Source organism: Megalobrama amblycephala, linkage group LG24, assembly GCF_018812025.1.
Source record: "Megalobrama amblycephala isolate DHTTF-2021 linkage group LG24, ASM1881202v1, whole genome shotgun sequence".
Lineage (NCBI taxonomy): Eukaryota > Metazoa > Chordata > Actinopteri > Cypriniformes > Xenocyprididae > Megalobrama > Megalobrama amblycephala.
Window position 1 is genome coordinate 14,055,386 of NC_063067.1, and position 18,042 is coordinate 14,073,427.

Genomic DNA, 18,042 nt, shown 5'->3' on the forward strand with positions numbered 1-18,042 from the left:
GTGTCATATAGATAGCATTGTTGTTTATCACAATCAGATCCATCCATGATTTTCCTTAAGTCTGCACTGAATCCACGAAGTCTGAACTTTTGGGCTGTGGGGCGAATTTTGCACTTAATTTGTTTGGAACCTCTTAAATCCATTTAACAAATTCCATCTGGGACTGTCCATGACATTGTATGAAAAGTAACATGAGCGGGTGACTGATGTGTTAGGTGCCTAAATTTCGGCTGTGCCGAGTGTTGATGGCGTTTGCTTGTTTGCTGTTGATCTGTGTGCAGATTGTGATTGTGCAGTTTGGGGGCAAGCCCTTCAGTTGTGCCCCTCTCAATATGGAGCAATGGCTGTGGTGCCTCTTCGTGGGAGTTGGAGAGCTGCTGTGGGGTCAGGTAGGAGAGTAAGAGACAAAAAACAAATAAGGAGAATGACTATCAAAGATTGTGTGACTGAAGGTGTCGAATATTTTTAAGATTCTTTAAAATTCTCACAGATATGACTTTTTTCCTCCAAAACAAGCACCTGATTAATTGGAAAATATTTAGCTATTTTAAGATTATTGCATCAGCTGATTAATGTGCCAGATTGTCTGGTAAACACAAGTGGTTATCCTACTGTGTCACAAAATGTATTTAGTGAACTTTAAGAAAACTTTGTTTTGAATAAATCTTCATTATTTTGTGAACATCTTATTTGCTCTTTTTAAATTGTATTATACAGTATACCACATGGCCAAAAGTATGTGCACACCCAAACTCTACACTCACATGCCATATGCGTTTAATTTCAAACCAATGGACATTAATTTGGAGTTAGTCCTCCTTTTATTGCTATAACAGCTTCAGGGAAGGCTTTTTTCTACTAGATGTTGGAACACAGCTGTGTGAATTTGCTCCCATCAAGACACAAGACCATCAGTGAGGTCAGGCACTGATGTTGGGTAATGAGGTCTGGCTCATCCCAAATTCATCCCATGGGTGTTCAATTGGGTTCAAGTTCTTCCACACCAGACTCAATACAGCATTTTATTGGTGGATGTGCTCTCTAGTTCTCATCTTACTGCAAATATTTGTCCAAGGATGTATGCTTGATTTTATGCACCCGAATGTCTCATGAATTGGTGTAGCCAAAATAGACAAAACCGTTAAAGCGATTTTTAATAGAATGGTTCTCATAAAATATCCCTATTACCTAGCAGATATTATGGGCCACAGATTCTTATTCTGGGCATATTTTATTTACTGTATATCAACCAATGGCCACAGTCATATCGGTCATTCCACTCCTCTTAAACTAATTCTTCTCTTCATCTCAGGTGATCGCCACAGTGCCCACTAGTCACCTGAAGTGTCTGAAGGAAGCGGGCCATGGGCCGGGCACAGACGAGATGACGGAGGACGAGCTGGCCGAGGACGAGGAGGAGATTGACCATGCTGAGAGAGAGCTACGCAGGGGGCAGATCCTCTGGTTTAGAGGCCTTAACCGTATCCAGACTCAGGTGCTGTGCACGAGACCCCTTACCTCTGGTCAATTAACCCCTGTGGTAGAACTAGTTAGAGCACTAGTCGCGTAAGATGGTTTCCACAGACAGTAGAATTAGTCTCCTCAAAGAATGCTCTTTTGCTTTTCCTTTCGTTTCGTCCCCTTCTCCCTCTAGACCCTCTCTGAGTCACCAACATTAGCTCATCCTTGCCTTCTCCTTTTCTCTTTCCTCCTCTCCCTCGCTACTCTATCTCTGTCTCTGCTGCCCACTGTTGGGACCCTTCACTAAATGAGTATAGATTTCCCCCAGCAAGAATCTATAACATTTCCCCTCCCATGCTCAGAGCTCTGTTTTGTCACTCTATTGTGTAACTTGAGTCCTCTAAAGTCCTAATTTATTTCTTTGTAACTCATTTGCCTCAGAGTCACAGCATAGAATCAGTCGCATCCTGTTGCGCTGCATGGGACTTGAGAATGTTGCTCCGCAGACTTTATAGAGCTTGATAGATTTGATGAGGATCTGAGCATTGTTTGACACTAGGGATGCACCAATTTTAAAGATCTTGCTAAAATGATAAGCTGATAATTAGTTTCATGTTATGTTATTAAACCTAAAATCAGTTGTTTTAAATGCTAAACATGAATTTAGGCAGCATACAGTATGAAATCTGCGGTTTTAAATGGTAAATGTTTTTAGGGGTCTTTTATGCTCAGCAAGGCTGCATTTATTTGATCAAAGATACTGTAAAAACAGTCTTTTTAAAAAAAAAAAAATTTTTAACAGGGACAATGCAGTTAAACATTGCTACAATTTCAAGCAGCCGATGCTCCACATACAGGCTTCTAGCCAAAGGCTAATTTGCAGCCCCAGTCCCTGGTTAGGCTTTTTTTTAACAACAATTAAACAATAATCACACTAAAAAAAATCCAGACAATCGCACAGTAAGATAAATGCGAGAAGACCATTGCATGCATGTATAATGTAGCTGCTTTTAGAGGTATATGTGGTCTAATCATATAAAAACAATTCAGGTTTGTTCTGATTGTTCTACACAGTCTCTTCACATGCACATCAAATTTGAAATGAGAATCTAAAATAACACCTAAATATTTAAAATTGTTAACTACCTCTATTGCCTTTTGATTGATCTTAATTATAAAATCATTCATTTCCTTCCTCCTAACTGAAAAACATATTGAGACAGTTTTTGAACAATTCAAGGTCAAACAGTTGTTTTGCAGCCACTGTGACACGACAGTCATTTCATTTGTTAATATATCAGCCGCTAAGCGTGGATTCTGTGCTGATACATAAATGACTGTGTCATCTGCATATAGCTGACATTTAGATTCCTTACAACAAAATCATTGACATATAAGGAAAACAACAGTGGACCCAAAATTGACCCTTGTGGGAGACCCATCTCATTGTTTCGTAAAGCTGATCTTGAATTATTTATTTTAACACACTGATTGCGAGATTCTAAATATGATCTAAACCAATTTATTGCCTGCTGAGAGAAGCTAAACAAATTTAATTTATTTAAGAGAATTTCGTGATTCACAGTATCAAATGCCTTTTTAAGGTCTAAAAACACTGCAACTACCACATTACCATTATCTAAAGCTCCCTTAATACATTTTATTTATTAATTTTATAAATTTTATTTATTTTCTAGATAATTTTATAGAATATTTATATTGTCAGATATTATTAAATTTTAAAATAACTGTTTTCTATTTTAATATACATTAAAATGTAATTTATTTCTGTGAAATAGCTGAATTTTCAGCTGATTTGGTGCTTAAGAAACATTTCATATTATTGAAAACTGTTGTGCTGCTCTATGTTTTTGTGGAAAATGTCATATTTTTTTCAGGATTCTTTGATGAATAGAAAGAACAGCTCAAAAGAACAGCATTTATTTGAAAAAGAAATCTTCTGTAACATCATAAATGTATGTATTTTCACTTTTGATCAATCAAATGCGTCTTTGCTGAATTATAGTAATTTCTTCTTACTGATTTCTAACAGTAGTGTATCTAGCGATACAATAAAAAAACTGATTTATAGTGCATCCCTGTCTTACACATCAAGGCTTGTAATATTATTATAATAAATGGGTCCACCTTAGTTACAATATAGGGTGACTTTAGCGAGAAGAATAAATTAGAAATACTTATTGTTACTTGAACATAGTCATGTGTCTAGTATATTTGTGTGTTCATCTTGCCTCTATATTTTGTTCATTTCAAGGGCTCTGCTGAAAACTCTTGATTTGGTCTGATCTGTTATCTACAATTAACCAAATGTTTATTATACTCTCTTGTTTCTCTATCCATTCCTTTTCACTATCTCTTTCTCTACAATTTTCAATCTTCACAGAACCTCAGCTCACAGTTTTTTTTTTTTTTTTTTTTTTTACAAATTATTGAAGTAGTTTGATTTGAGGCCAATGCTGAATGAATTTCCTTGAGTGAAATTTGTACTAATGCTAATCGTACTTCTCAGTCTGATTCTATTCATTAATTTTGTAGAAGGATCTGTTTTGTGGTGGACTTTTTTTTCCTGAGCAGAACTACGCTAGTAGGCAAATGCATGACATTGAACTTTATCAGACGTAGAGGAAGTATGCTGTGATGCCTGTTGGTTTATGGCACTGTAACTTCAAAGAAATAGCTTTTATAATAGAACACTCTCAAAGCACATGCACATGGATGCGCAAACACTTATGCTCAGCACAATCTAGCACTCACTGTTTTTGGCCATGTTCTTGCTAATATGCACCATCAGTGAGCTGACTTGATGGGATGGTAGAGCATTATAAAGATATTTCTTTAAAATTTGGAGTGCCCGGTATAGATTGCTGAAGTGCTTGTAAAGCTCCTTACAAGGTTTCCATCGATTCCCTCACTGCTCGACACTGAGTAGGCAAAACACGACACACATTATAGCGGCTGGCCTCATATCATCAGTCAGCCTAATCTAATCACGGCTTTCATCCAGCGTGGCTCCACTGAGCAGAGCACCTCCATTTCTCAGTGTTGTGTTTTTGACACAGGGTATTTGCAGATTAATTATCAATGAGGTCTTATGCAAGATGATTGCATATTCTTACGGCATTTCCCATTTTGGTTTGGCCTGGTTTAACGTGCATGTAAAATTGATTCAGTGAGTTTTAGAGAAGTGAAACATTTCGAGTGGCACGGTTGCAGAGGTATGCATTTGTTGTTAGCTTTTATTGCAAAATGATATTTAGAGAACTTATCTTGTGCTGTCTATTTGATCATTTAAAGGAGCCATTTAGAAACAAAAGAATACCGCAATGACATCCGGCCTTGATATGTGTGGGGGGAAAATACATTAGGGAACAGAATCCTGATAAATTAACTGACAAATTAAGGGTGTGTGTTTCTTTAAAGCGAACATTTGCAACCCATTTACTTATTCTTGAGTGAAAGTCATATTCAGTATTTGTTTTGTTTTTTCATGGGAAATTATTGAATTGTGGAGGGTTAGTTCACCCAAAAATGAAAATTCTGTCATTAATGACTCACCCTCATGTCGTTCCAAACCCGTAAGACCTTTGTTCATCTTTGGTACACAAATTAAGATATTTTTGATGATATCTTTGGGCTTCTGAACCACACATAGGCAGGCAACGTCATTGTACCTTTTGAGGTCCATAAAGGTACTAAAGACATCGTAAAAATAGTCCATATGACTACAGAGGTTCAACCTTAATGTTATGAACTTTGTGTGCGTAAAAACTAAATAAAAATAACGACATTTAACCATTTCTTCTCTATTCTGTTATTCTCCTACGCTGTTGTCACAGTGAAGGCAGTTCAGCACTTCTGCGTTCTACGTCAGAATGCATCACAAGCATGCGTCGTGCTGCTCACATGTACAGCGTCGGGCAGTACTGAGCCGGCATTCATACGTAAACACTGAAGTGCTGCACTGCATTCACTGCGTCAACAGCATAGAAGACTGTCAGGGAAACGAAAAAAATGTTGAATAAATTAGTTATTTTTGTTTTGTTTTTGCACACAAAAGTATTCTTGTCGCTTCGTAACATTAAGGTTGAACCACTGTTGTCACATGAACTATTTTAACGATGTCTTTAATACCTTTCTGGACCTCAAAAGCTGCCTATGTGTGGTTCAGAAACCCTCGGATTTCATCAAAAATATCTTAATTTGTGTTCTGAAGATGAACGAAGGTGTGTGGAACGACATGAGGGTGAGTAATTAATGACAGAAATTTCATTTTTGGGTGAACTAACCCTTAAATGTGACAGTTCTTGGTGGTCAGCAAAAAGTTGTTTTAGTGGCAGAGCAATTGACTACATTTTGATGAAAGATCATAAAGACTGTTTTCTTTGTAATGATATGCATAATCTTAATAAGACCAAGACTATGTACTAAGAAAGTAATTTGGGTCAATTTTGATTTCATCCTGACTTTGATTTCATCTTGATCATGGTTGCAGGTTTTAAAAGGGATAGTTCACCCAAAAATGAAAATTCTGTCATCATTTACTCATCCTCATGTTGTTCCATGTGTGACTTTTTGTCAAGAATAATGATGTCAGTTCATGGTGACCACATCCTTACAGCTAAAAAAAGGACAAAACCACCATAAAAGCAGCATAACAGCAGTCCATACAGTTCAATTCCAAGTAGTCATTCAGCAGCTTTGTGTGAGGAACCGACTGAAAAAAAAAAAAATCAATTTTTATGTTCCACAGCAAAAAAATAACCTCATATGGGCTTGAATGACACAAGGGGGAGTAAATAATGTAAGAACTTTCATTTTTGGATGAACTATCCCTTTTGTTGAAAGTTGTACACCGTAGTACACAATGCCAACTTAGCTTTTTCTCCTACTGGGTGAAGTATAATCACAAGCATATTTTCTTCTCGCTCTGCTCCTCTTTCTCTCTCTTTCTTACTCTGAAGTGTGTATATGATGTGGTTCTCTCTCTCTCCTGCAGATGGAGGTAGTGAGTACGTTCAAGAGAAGTGGTTCGTTTCAGGGTGCAGTGAGACGTCGATCCTCAGTGCTCAGCCAGCTCCATGACGTAACCAATATTTCTACCCCCACTCATGTAGTTCTCTCCACTGCCAATGCAAGCGCCGCTCCCGGGAGTGAGTTCCCTGCTTTCCCTACCTGTGTCAGACACTCAAAAACACTCACAAAACATGATCTCTTACAAACACACTCACACATGCACCAGGCATTCCTCCTCACACACAGCAGCACATGCAACACCCCACCGTGTGTGCCGTGGTACTTCTGTTCTGTATTTGAAACCTTCTCTGTAGTCGTCTCTCTGTGATTGAGTGGCTCTTTGCAAGATGGCCTGTCTGGCTTTGACTGATCCTCTATGGGCCGCCGTTTGTGTCTCCTTCCCGAGTCCCTCCTCTCCTTCTCTCGATTTCTGTGTGCTGTCTTGCTGTGTCGGGCCTTTTCTCTTGCTGTTGGGTTCCTCTTTGTTGTCTGAAAGGTGTTGGTTTTGTTTTCAAATCCCTGTTTCTCGATAAGCCGTTCTCTGTCTTCTCTCTGTCCAAAACTAAACAAATAATCTGCAACAGAAGATTTTTTTTTTATTATTTGAATTTGGTTTATTTTTTAAAGCTGAAGTGGTTGTTGGTTTTTTTTGTTTTTTTTTGTTGAGCAAATGGTATTGCAAAAATGAGTGATGAAATTTCATGAACATAAATCATTGGTTGGACAAACAGATAGTCCCGCCCCCAATCCCATGCTATTGGTTGAGACAATATTGTTTAAATTGCACTTCAGAGACACATTGTTTGTATTTTTCAGACAAATTAACCAACAAATGACTTGGTTATAATGTCTATAGATGATTGATGTAAATTATATAATTGCATGTAATACTAATAATAATTAATTTAAACCATAAAACATCTCTGGACATTGATTATTGTTCCGATGTTAAACCTGAATTTAGTCCAAACATCCACAGAGAGAATACAGAGAGTCCATGGCATTCATTTATTTTCCGAGAGGCTTCTGTTGTCAAGCGTGGTTTGCTAAAAAGATGAGGTTTTACAGTAAGCAGAGGTAGTCAATGTGCTGCACTGCTATGGCTTTTGAGCCTACACAGGGGTAAACCTTCGAGTATAAGCCCTATAAGGTTCTTCTCCCTCTGACACTTCTCTCTGTCTCTCTCTCTCTCTCTCTCTTCCATTCTCTCTCCCTCTATTACTTTTTTCCAGATAATGCATCTTCTATTTTCCATCATGAGACTGTGTGAAAGCATCCTCTAATGTCTCTGTGCTACTGACTGCATCTCCCTTCCACAGATCCTCACAATCTTTCTCATGGTTCACATGGTTCATGGCTCAAATCTATTTTTACCTGTCTTCTGTTCTCTCCTCTGTAGGCATCTTCTAAAACTAACAAACAGTCTTTCATTTTTCTATCAAACGTAGTACATCACCATATGTCTAGATATCATTCTTTAAAGGAATCAAAACATGGGTTCAAAACAAGTTCAGCTCTATTGATAGCATCTGTGTCATGCTGTCTATAAAAATAGATGCTGTCAATAGAGTGATAGTTTAGTCATAAATTAAAATTCTGTCCCAAAAATATATTTACTCACCATCCCGTTGTTCCAAACCTGTATGACTTTCTTTCATCTGTGGAACACGAAATAAGATAAGTTTTAAAGAATGTTCACACTGCTCTTGCATACAATGAGAGTGGATGGTGACCAACTGCTTCATTAAAAGCAACATAAAAGTAATTTAAGGGTTAGTTCACCCAAAAATTAAAATTCTGTCATTAATTACTCACCCTCATGTCGTTCCACATCCGTAAGACCTTCGATCATCTTCTGAACACAAATTAAGATATTTTTGATAAAATCCGATGGCTCAGTGAGGCCTGCATCGCCAGCAATAACACTCCCTTTTTCAATGTCCAGAAAGTTACTAAAACAGTTCATGTGACTACAGTGGTTCAACCTTAATATTATAAAGTGACTAGAATACTTTTTGTGCACCAAAAATAACAAAATAGGGACTTTATTCAACTATATCTAGTGATGTGTGATTTCAAAACACTGCTTCATGAAGCTTCGAAGCTTTACAAATCATTTGTTTTGAATCAGACTTCGTTACGTCTAGCAGTGTTTTGAAATCGCCCATCACTAGATATTGTGGAATAAAGTCGCTATTTTGTTATTTTTGGCACACAAAAAGTATTCTAGTCGCTTTGTAATATTAAGGTTGAACCACTGTAGTCACATAAACTGTTTTAAATATGTTTTTAGTAGCTTTCTGGGCATTGCTGGCAATGCAGGCCTTACTGAGCCATTGGATTTTATCAAAAATATCTTAATTTGTGTTCCGAAGATGATCAAAGGTCTTAGAGGTGTAGAACGACATAAGGGTGAGCAATTAATGACATCATTTTCATTTTTGGATGAACCAACCCTTTAATTAAACACAGAAAATCCTGAAAAAAACCTTGGAAGTCCTTCTATGGTCACCATTCACTTTCATTGAGTGGAAAAGAGCAGTTTGAGCTTGGACTTGGATCAGCTTTGTGTTCCATGGAAGAAATAAAGTCATATAGGTTTGGAACGACATGAGGGTGAATGAATGATGAGAGAATTATAATTGAATATAAAGAACAATAATTATAATTTGAGTGATTTTTCAACTTGTTTTGAATCGAAAATACTTATTTAATAACCTCTAATAGCACTTTAATAGAGATTTTAAGAATATATAAGTATACAGTATGTTTTCTTTTTCTGGAATTAGTGGACTAAGGGCTTCTTTATCAATAATTATAGATTTTTTTCCCAGTTATTTCTCCATCTTTGTGGTATTTTTTTTGTTTCAGGCTAGAAATGTTAAAATTACGACTACCATATATCATTGCGGCTGACTGCTCTGTGTCGTGCTTCATGTGTGTACATTTGTCATCACATTTTTTCACTCTGTGTGTGTGTGTACTGTGCTCATGTGGGTGAAATGGGCCACTCTACTCACTTTGTCTTTTTTCAGCTCTGTACATCTCTTAATCTTTGTTGGTCTCACTCTAATTTTCTTTGACTTTGACTGAGATTTGTGGACCAAACATTAACTTTTTTTTAACATCATTCTGTCATCCTCATGTTAGAAATAAGACTACAAAAACATTAAGTTGATGTTAGTGTGTTGATATTCTTTATGATGTATATTTATATACATCATCAGTAAATATCTTTAAAAATCATTTCATACCAGGGATGTAGCTCTTCAGAGAAGAAAACACTTTATTTAGATCAATCATTCATCACAGCTCTCCAGAAACATGCATTTTTTTCCCCCTCACAGCTGTCTCTCTCACACACACAAAAATGTTTGTTTAAAAATATTTGACAGATCTATGGATCAAGTTTGTTTTCATTTTAGGTTTTGTAGGATGGGTTTACATTGTAACCCAGAGGTTCAGAAGAGGTGCAGTGCTGCCACTGATAGATTCATGTTTACCTCACTCATTTGCCTTGTATGGTAATGGTTCACTGCCTAAAACAGATGCGCACTATCAGTAAGAGAGTCAGTGGAATATATTTTATCAAAATGGGACGATCCAAATGACTTTAATTTATTAAAGTTTTCCTAGCTTTGATTACTACCATCTGATAAAAATAATCATATTCATAGTCTGTGTCACTGTGTGAATTCTGCCATCAGATTATACAGAGCATTTTAAACAGTGCATTGCTAAATGCATAAAATTGCATAAAGATTACCATTAAATTATTCGAGATGAGAATATGTGAGATAAAGCATTAATGCATTAATCAAATTAGAAAAAAGAATACAAATACAATATACACATATGTGACCCTGAACCACAAAACCAGTCATAAGTCACACTGGTATATTTGTAGCAATAGCCAACAATACATTGTATGGGTCAAAATTATCAATTTTTCTTTTATGCCAAAAATCATTAGGATATTAAAGATCATGTTCCATGAAGATATATTGTAAATTTCCTACCATAAATATATTTCTGCAAGTGGATAAGGACTTCATTTGGACAACTTTAAAGGCGATTTTCTCAATATTTTGATTTTTTTTGCACCCTCAGATAGTTGTATCTCGGCCAAATATTGTCCTATCCTAACGAATCATACATCAATGGAAAAATGATGTATAAATCTCAAATTGGCCTTTATGACTGGTTTTGTGGACCAGGGTCACATATTGCTATAATTAAAAATAGCACATTTTTTGTAGTTTGTAGTTAAAAAAATTTAAAGATTTTTTTTTTTTTTTTTTTCAATTTTGAATTTAATTGCATTAATATAAAATACAACAGAACAATATTCGTAGTAGGATTTGCATTTCTCTAAATGGACTCTTAAAAGCACTTTGCAGTCACTTCTAAATATAAATGATAACACATTAAAAGGGATAGTTTACCCAAAAATGAAAATTTTGTCATAATTTACTTACAATCATGATGTTCCAAACCTGTATGAGTTTCTTCATTCTGCTAAACACAAAAGAATATATTTTGAAAAATGTTGGTAAGCAGACAGTTGATGGACCCCATTGACTTCCAAAAATAAAAATAAAAATTACTATGTAAGTCACTGGGGTCCATCAACTGTTTGGTTATCTTCTTTTGTGTTCAGCAGAACAAAGAAATTCATACAGGTTTGGAACAACATGAGGGTAAGTAAAACAAAATTTCCATTTTTGGGTGAACTATCCCTTTAATACAGCATTAATTCACTGTAATGAAAACAGAGTGAAAATAGGGCCATGTCCAGTGATTGCACTTTAACGTGTCACAATCTTTATGCATAAACATCTCTGAATGTATTTGTTCAAACTCAACATGAAGTCATTATTTCATCACTGCTTCGTTAACTACTTCCTCTCCTTTCCTGCATCTTATCACTGTCTGCTTCAAGTCTTTCTATGTAGCTCTACTTTCATTTCAGACATCTTTGGGAAATATTTGTTGAGTAAAGAAGTCTTTTTTATTTAGTTTTTTTGGTTTTAATGATAAAGTTTTTCCATCAAGCTTTTTTCTTTGAAGGACAGCGTGGGGGAGACAGTGGATAGTAATCTGGCATGCTAACATCCAGAACAAAGAGAAGAAAAAAAAAGCTCAATCAATTTTAAACAAACACACATTTCCCAAAAGTGGGCGATATACTCGAACGTTTACCTGTATCCATGCAAAAACAGAAAGAAAGAAACTCAAAGAACAAAAATGAAAACAAACAATTTTTCAATTCAGATTTGCATGACTTTTTCTCAACAAACAGGCTCTTTGGAAAAACAGATAAGCACTTAACCAAATGCTTGACCGTCCCTTCCTGTTTGTTTGTTTGTTTTGTCTCTTGTAAATTCTTTCTTGGTCATTTTAGCTTCTTTTCCTTTGCTGGGTGAGTGTTGAAATGGGGGTTGGGATGGGCTGCTCCGGCCTGTGGCCACAGCAAAGGATTGCGCTCTCAAATCTCCTTCCTTCTGAATATATATACACACACGAGAGACGCGTGTGTATATGTGCTCCAGCTGCTTTTGATTTACTCTTACAGCATGAGCCTGACTGCTTACCATCATGCATTCAAGTTTTTGAGTTTGAACTCAACTTTCATTGTTTCTGTTCCTGTAACACGGCAACGAGACAGCTGCACTGGAATGAGCGTTTTGCTTTCTGATTGGTTCCCGTGCTCCTTCTTTTCTCTGCATATAGACTGAGGCAGATCTCATCAACACTCTTCAGCTATTCTTCTCTGTGTCTGTCATCTGCACTTAACTGCTCTGCTGCATGCCAAAAGATGCTTGCACTCTCAAATCTCTCTCACTGAATGTGCTTTTCCACACCTCTCTAACCATCCACAACTGAATGTGTCATCTGAACACTAATCCACAATAGCAGCCCTTACCGAGATAGCAAACAAAATTCAATTTCAGGCCTATATGATACTGTACAAAGGTCTGATCCATTTGTGCTGATAAGGTGACTTTTGCAGAAACCAGAGATGCTGCGACCTTGTTTATTGTGCCTGCTCTGTTCTTGTCAGTGTGATAGTGCTTGTTAAGGTCTTCTGTCACACCAGTTGGTGTCATGTAATCAATGGCTCAGTGCCAGGAAGTGACTAGTCTCAGAGAAGTCATCATCATCCATCTAGATGATGTCTCTGGAAATTTTATCACTTATCCTCTGGCAGTCAATGTAATCCGAACCTGTGAAGCAATTTCTCATATAAGCCTACTAGAGCGACCTTATATCTGCAGATTATTCATGTGTGGGTGTTTCTTCAACTATGGGCACTTTTACGTCATATGAGGTGCTTTTTAATTAAAAACCAACAGGTTTAAAAAAAAAAATGAATATAGGTCACTGAAAAAGGTCTCTCAAACTATGATTCATTCTTAAAGGGGTGGTATTTTTTGGCCATTTTTACACACTTGTAAAATAAATCTCTGATGTCCCCAGAGTGTGTATGTGAAGTTTTAGCTCAAAATACCCCACAGATTAGATCAAAATACCCCACACAAATTTGTCACTTTTTGAGGGTGAGCAAAAACTTTTTGTGTGTCCCTTTAAATGCAAATGAGCTGCTGCTCCTAAGCAGAGGGCGGGGTTTCAAGAGCTCGTGTTAGCACATAGTGTTAGCAGCGCCGATTACCTCACAAAGACTCACTGAAAATGTCAGAAACTGTTCAGCCTTTTATGTTCAAACCAAAGTCGGACAATGATGGAGAAACTGTGACAACATGTAAAATGCAACAGGACCTTTCTGAATGGTTAGTTGATGAATTTATGTAGCTGATGTGGGATATCTTAAAGTCATTGATTAGCATATTCTGTCATGATAATCTATAAATCGCTTGTGTGGGAACTGTTGTAAAATGCCTACAGAGTCACTTTGCAGATGTTGTTTCTGCTCTAACAGCAACATTACACTCTAACTAAAGTTAAAAAAGTGAAATCATAATGAACCACCCCTTTAAAATATTATTTTTAAAACTATAACCTAAGCAAGGAGTGAAATAATCATAGTACATTTCAATATTTATTTCCAAAACTGTTGTTGTAAAAAGTTTTATACATCTGTCCCTCAGTTGTGGCATAATTTCACCTGAAAAAAAAAAAAATATTTAACACTAATAATGTGTTTGTGAGCAGAATAGTATTATTTTCAAATAAAATTCAAATAAATGTTTATGCCATTTTCTCCACAGAATGTTATTTAAAAAGATGTGGTGGACATTTTCATGCCGCTTTTTTAAAAAAAAAATGAAAGAATGTATGATTCATGGACATTGTTAGTAGTGCAATTGAACTACATAGTTAAATTAAAATAGTGATAATGTAAAAAGTGTCTTTTAAGGGAGTTTATTATTTTTTTTAAATGCTTGTAATTGAAGAAACACCCATATGTTTTATATAACATTTATTATTATTATTATTATCATTATCACTATATGTAAATCATGACAGTAGAATACAAACTGGAATAAAACTCAATTTGCTGATCAGGAAGACAGATAAATCCATAGATGAGATTACAGATCATTTGGTATTTACAGTAATACACCTCAGCTACAGTATATCTTCACAGCTTCTGACCTATTTTTACTCATTGGCATTAACTGACATCATTGGCTGATAGCCTCATTACGCATGTTGTCTCCATGGCTTCTGTTATGACATCACAATCACATCACTAGAGTGGCATTGCTTCATTGTTACCACACCCCTGAATGCTGCTAGTACCAATGAGGAGGAAGTCAAAGCTCCTCTAAAGACAGCATCACTGGGTGCATCCTACCTCCATCCCACCAGCTGGACCCCCATCTGTCTATTCATCACATCCCCTTTGCTTAGCACTTTGTTGCAGATTCTTACGCACTGTTTCTTCCTTTGGCTGTGTGTCTATGTGTGTATCAAGACATCCTCTTTTCTGTCTTCCCCTCCTCATCACTATTTCAGTTTTCACCACTAATAGGTCAATATACACACATGGCCTATGTTTGGTATTGGCTATCTGTTTGGTACTTTTTGCTTCCATACATCTTTTTGTTTGAGGCCTGGTCCATTTACTGTTTTGAGTTTAAGAGAATGTCCATCGCCTTTATTTTTGAGTGATAACGTCTCGGTTACAAAGGTAACCCTTGTTCCCTGAAGGAGGGAACGGAGACGTACGTCGGATGACCGACGAATAGGAATCTCGCTAGAGAGGCCAATCTACTTCGAGTGTAACTAAACGAGCCAATGCACATTGGCATGCAATCATATGCATCAGCTGCTCGCCTCGCAGCGCGGGTATATAATGAGCAGCAGGTGCGTTGCATCTTCAGGTTTTCGCTGAGGAGCCGAACCCAGCAGGTGGCAGCATCAGCAGGACAGCGCCTGTGGCGACGGGACGTACGTCTCCGTTCCCTCCTTCAGGGAACGAGGGTTACCTTTGTAACCGAGACGTTCCCATTCAGTCGGTCACTTCGACGTACGACGGATGACCGACGAATAGGAATCCCTACCAAAGCGCCACAGGAGGTGCCCTCTTCCAGTGCTCTGTTGTGAGCCACCTGAACCCCCTTGCCTAAGGACGGTGGGACCGGGCTCACACAGAGAGGGTCGATCACTGTTGTTCCCAAAACCCACTCAGTGAGACTATAGATACCACTGGGAGCGTAACCTTACGTCAGATAAGGAACGCTGCGGAAGCCATATCCTTCCCCGAAGGAGTTATATGGATAAGTACATATGGACTAACCTTGTAGGTTGTACAACATATGGAAGAACTGGGGTGACTCCAACTTGGTGGGTTCTCCCAGAGGGAAAGACACGGGCTTCGATTAGGAGCAACCGTGGAAAGCCGCATATGGGATCCCCGTAGGGTCACACATATGGAACCCAGCCTAAATCCGGTTCTCAAGGATTCAACGGAGTAAGGCCTGGCGACCGACGCTCCGCCACGTCGGCTGCCGAAGGGATGTCGGAGGACTCGACAGGGTCTGCCTTGTAGGGACTCTCTGGAGAAAAGAAGCGCATGTCGCGCAGCAAGCGGACACTAAGCCGGGGCCTCTCCGTGCCTCTGACCTGAGGCGAGAACACGGGAGGAGACCGGCTCCACACGAAGGCTATAGTACCTAGCGAACGTGTTAGGTGTCGCCCAGCCCGCAGCTCTACAAATGTCTGTCAGCGAGGCGCCACGAGCCAGCGCCCAGGAGGATGCTACACCTCTCGTGGAGTGAGCATGCAACCTGAGCGGGCAGGGCACGCCCTGAGCTTGATAAGCCAGGGCGATGGCATCCACTATCCAGTGGGCCATCCTCTGCTTGGAGACAGCCTTTCCCTTCTGCTGGCCTCCGTAACAGACAAAGAGCTGGTCTGAGGTCCTGAAGCTTCGAGTTCTGTCTATGTACCGTCGCAAAGCGCGGACTGGACAGAGCAAAGCCAGGGCTGGGTCTGCCTCCTCCGAGGGCAGCGCTTGCAGGCTCACCACCTGGTCCCTGAAGGGAGTGGTGGGAACCTTGGGCACGTAGCCAGGCCGGGGTCTCAGTACCACGTGGCTGTCGCCCGGCCCGAACTCCAGGCACGATTCGTCGACCGAAAATGACTGCAGGTCCCCTACCCTCTTGATGGAGGCCAATGCAACCAGCAGCAAAGTCTTCATAGACAGAATCTTTAAGTCTGCTGATTGCAAAGGCTCAAAGGGAGCAATCTGGAGTGCTCTTAGCACCAGAGCGAGGTCCCAAGAGGGTATGGAGGGAGGTCGAGGAGGATTTAACCGTCTCGCCCCCCTAAGGAACCTGATGACCAGGTCGTGCTGACCAACAGATTTGCCATCTATGTGGTCGTGGTAAGCGGAGATAGCAGCAGTCTGGACTTTGAGGGTGGAGGGGGACAGCCTACGCTCCAACCCTTGCTGCAAGAAGGAAAGCACGACTCCGATCGAGCATCTTCGGGGGTCTTCTCGGCGAGAAGAGCACCACTCGACGAACAGGTTCCACTTCGAGGCGTAAGCACGTCTTGTAGACGGTGCACGTGCCGAAGTGATGGTGTTAAGTACCTCAGGGGGTAAGTCACCTAGAACCTCCGCGTCCCGTCCAGGGGCCAGACATGGAGTTTCCAGAGGTCTGGACGCGGGTGCCAGAGAGTGCCCCGTCTCTGAGAAAGAAGGTCCTTCCTCAGAGGGATGGGCCAGGGAGGGGCTGTCGCGAGGAGAGAGAGTTCTGGGAACCAGGTCCGGTTGGGCCAGTAGGGTGCAACTAGCAAGACCTGCTCCTCGTCCTCCCTGACTTTGCACAGTGTCTGTGCAAGTAGGCTCACTGGGGGAAACGCATATTTGCGCAGGCCCCGGGGCCAGCTGTGTGCCAGTGCGTCTGTCCCGAGTGTTCCCTCGGTCAGAGAGTAAAACAACTGGCAGTGGGAGGTCTCTAGAGAGGCATACAGGTCTACCTGAGCCTCTCCGAACTCTTTCCAGATCAGCTGAACCACCTGGGGGTGGAGTCGCCACTCTCCTGGCAGCGCAGCTCGTGACAGCTCGTCGGCCACACGGTTGAGCACACCGGGAACATGAATGGCGCGAAGCGACCTCAGATGCTTCTGACTCCAGAGGAGGAGATGGCGGGCGAGTTGCGACATGCGACGGGAGCGTAGACCACCTTGATGGTTGATGTACGCAACGGTCGCAGTGTTGTCCGTACGGACCAGTACATGCTTGCCCCGTAGCAGGCCTTTGAGGCGGCCCAGAGCAAGACGTACTGCCAGCAACTCGAGGCAGTTGATGTGCCAATGCAGATGGGGTCCCGTCCAAACCCCTGACACTGCATGCCCGTTGTACGTGGCACCCCAGCCGGTGGCCGAAGCATCTGTGAATACCACAGCATGCCGGGACACTTGTTCTAGGGGCACTCCTGCCCGAAGAAACAAAGGGTCCGACCACGGGCTGAAGGCTTGGCGGCACTCCTGAGTGATTGGCACCCGGAACGTGCCGTGTAGCCACGCCCATCTCGGGACTCGGCCGTGAAGCCAGTGCTGAAGCGGTCTCATATGAAGCAGACCGAGCGGTGTTACAGCCGCTGCGGCCGCCATATGCCCCAGGAGCCTCTGAAAAAATTTCAGTGGGACCGCTGTCCTGCCGTTGAAAGTATTCAGGCAGTTCAACACCGACCGAGCACGTTCCTCTGTGAGGCGTGCTATCTGTTCGACCGAATCCAACTCCATACCGAGAAAAGAGATCCTCTGCACTGGGGCGAGTTTGCTCTTTTCCCAGTTGACCTGAAGCCCCAACTGGCTGAGGTGACTGAGCACCAAGTCCCTGTGTTCGCACAACTGATCCCGAGACTGTGCTAGGATAAGCCAGTCGTCTAGATAGTTGAGGATGCGAACACCCTGTTCTCTCATGGGAACCAGGGCTCCCTCCACGACTTTCGTGAAGACGCGGGGAGACAGGGCGAGCCCGAAGGGTAGGACCCTGTACTGGTATGCTCGACCTTCGAACGCGAACCTCAGGAATGGCCTGTGTCGCGGAAGAATCGAAACATGAAAGTA

The 18,042-nt window shown here is 40.4% G+C and overlaps 1 protein-coding gene across 5 annotated transcripts in view; it reads left to right on the forward strand.

The window, feature by feature from the left end:
• atp2b3b (ATPase plasma membrane Ca2+ transporting 3b) overlaps window positions 1-18,042 on the forward strand; it is a 74,943-nt gene that overhangs the window by 47,876 nt on the left and 9,025 nt on the right. For 2 of the 5 annotated variants that reach the window (XM_048179255.1, XM_048179256.1), the window contains 3 exons: window positions 282-389; window positions 1,313-1,495; window positions 6,479-6,632. In XM_048179255.1, the coding sequence (XP_048035212.1) occupies window positions 282-389; window positions 1,313-1,495; window positions 6,479-6,632 (445 nt within the window). The remainder of the gene's footprint in view (window positions 1-281; window positions 390-1,312; window positions 1,496-6,478; window positions 6,633-18,042) is intronic. The other 3 variants (XM_048179253.1, XM_048179254.1, XM_048179257.1) reach the window with 2 other exon arrangements.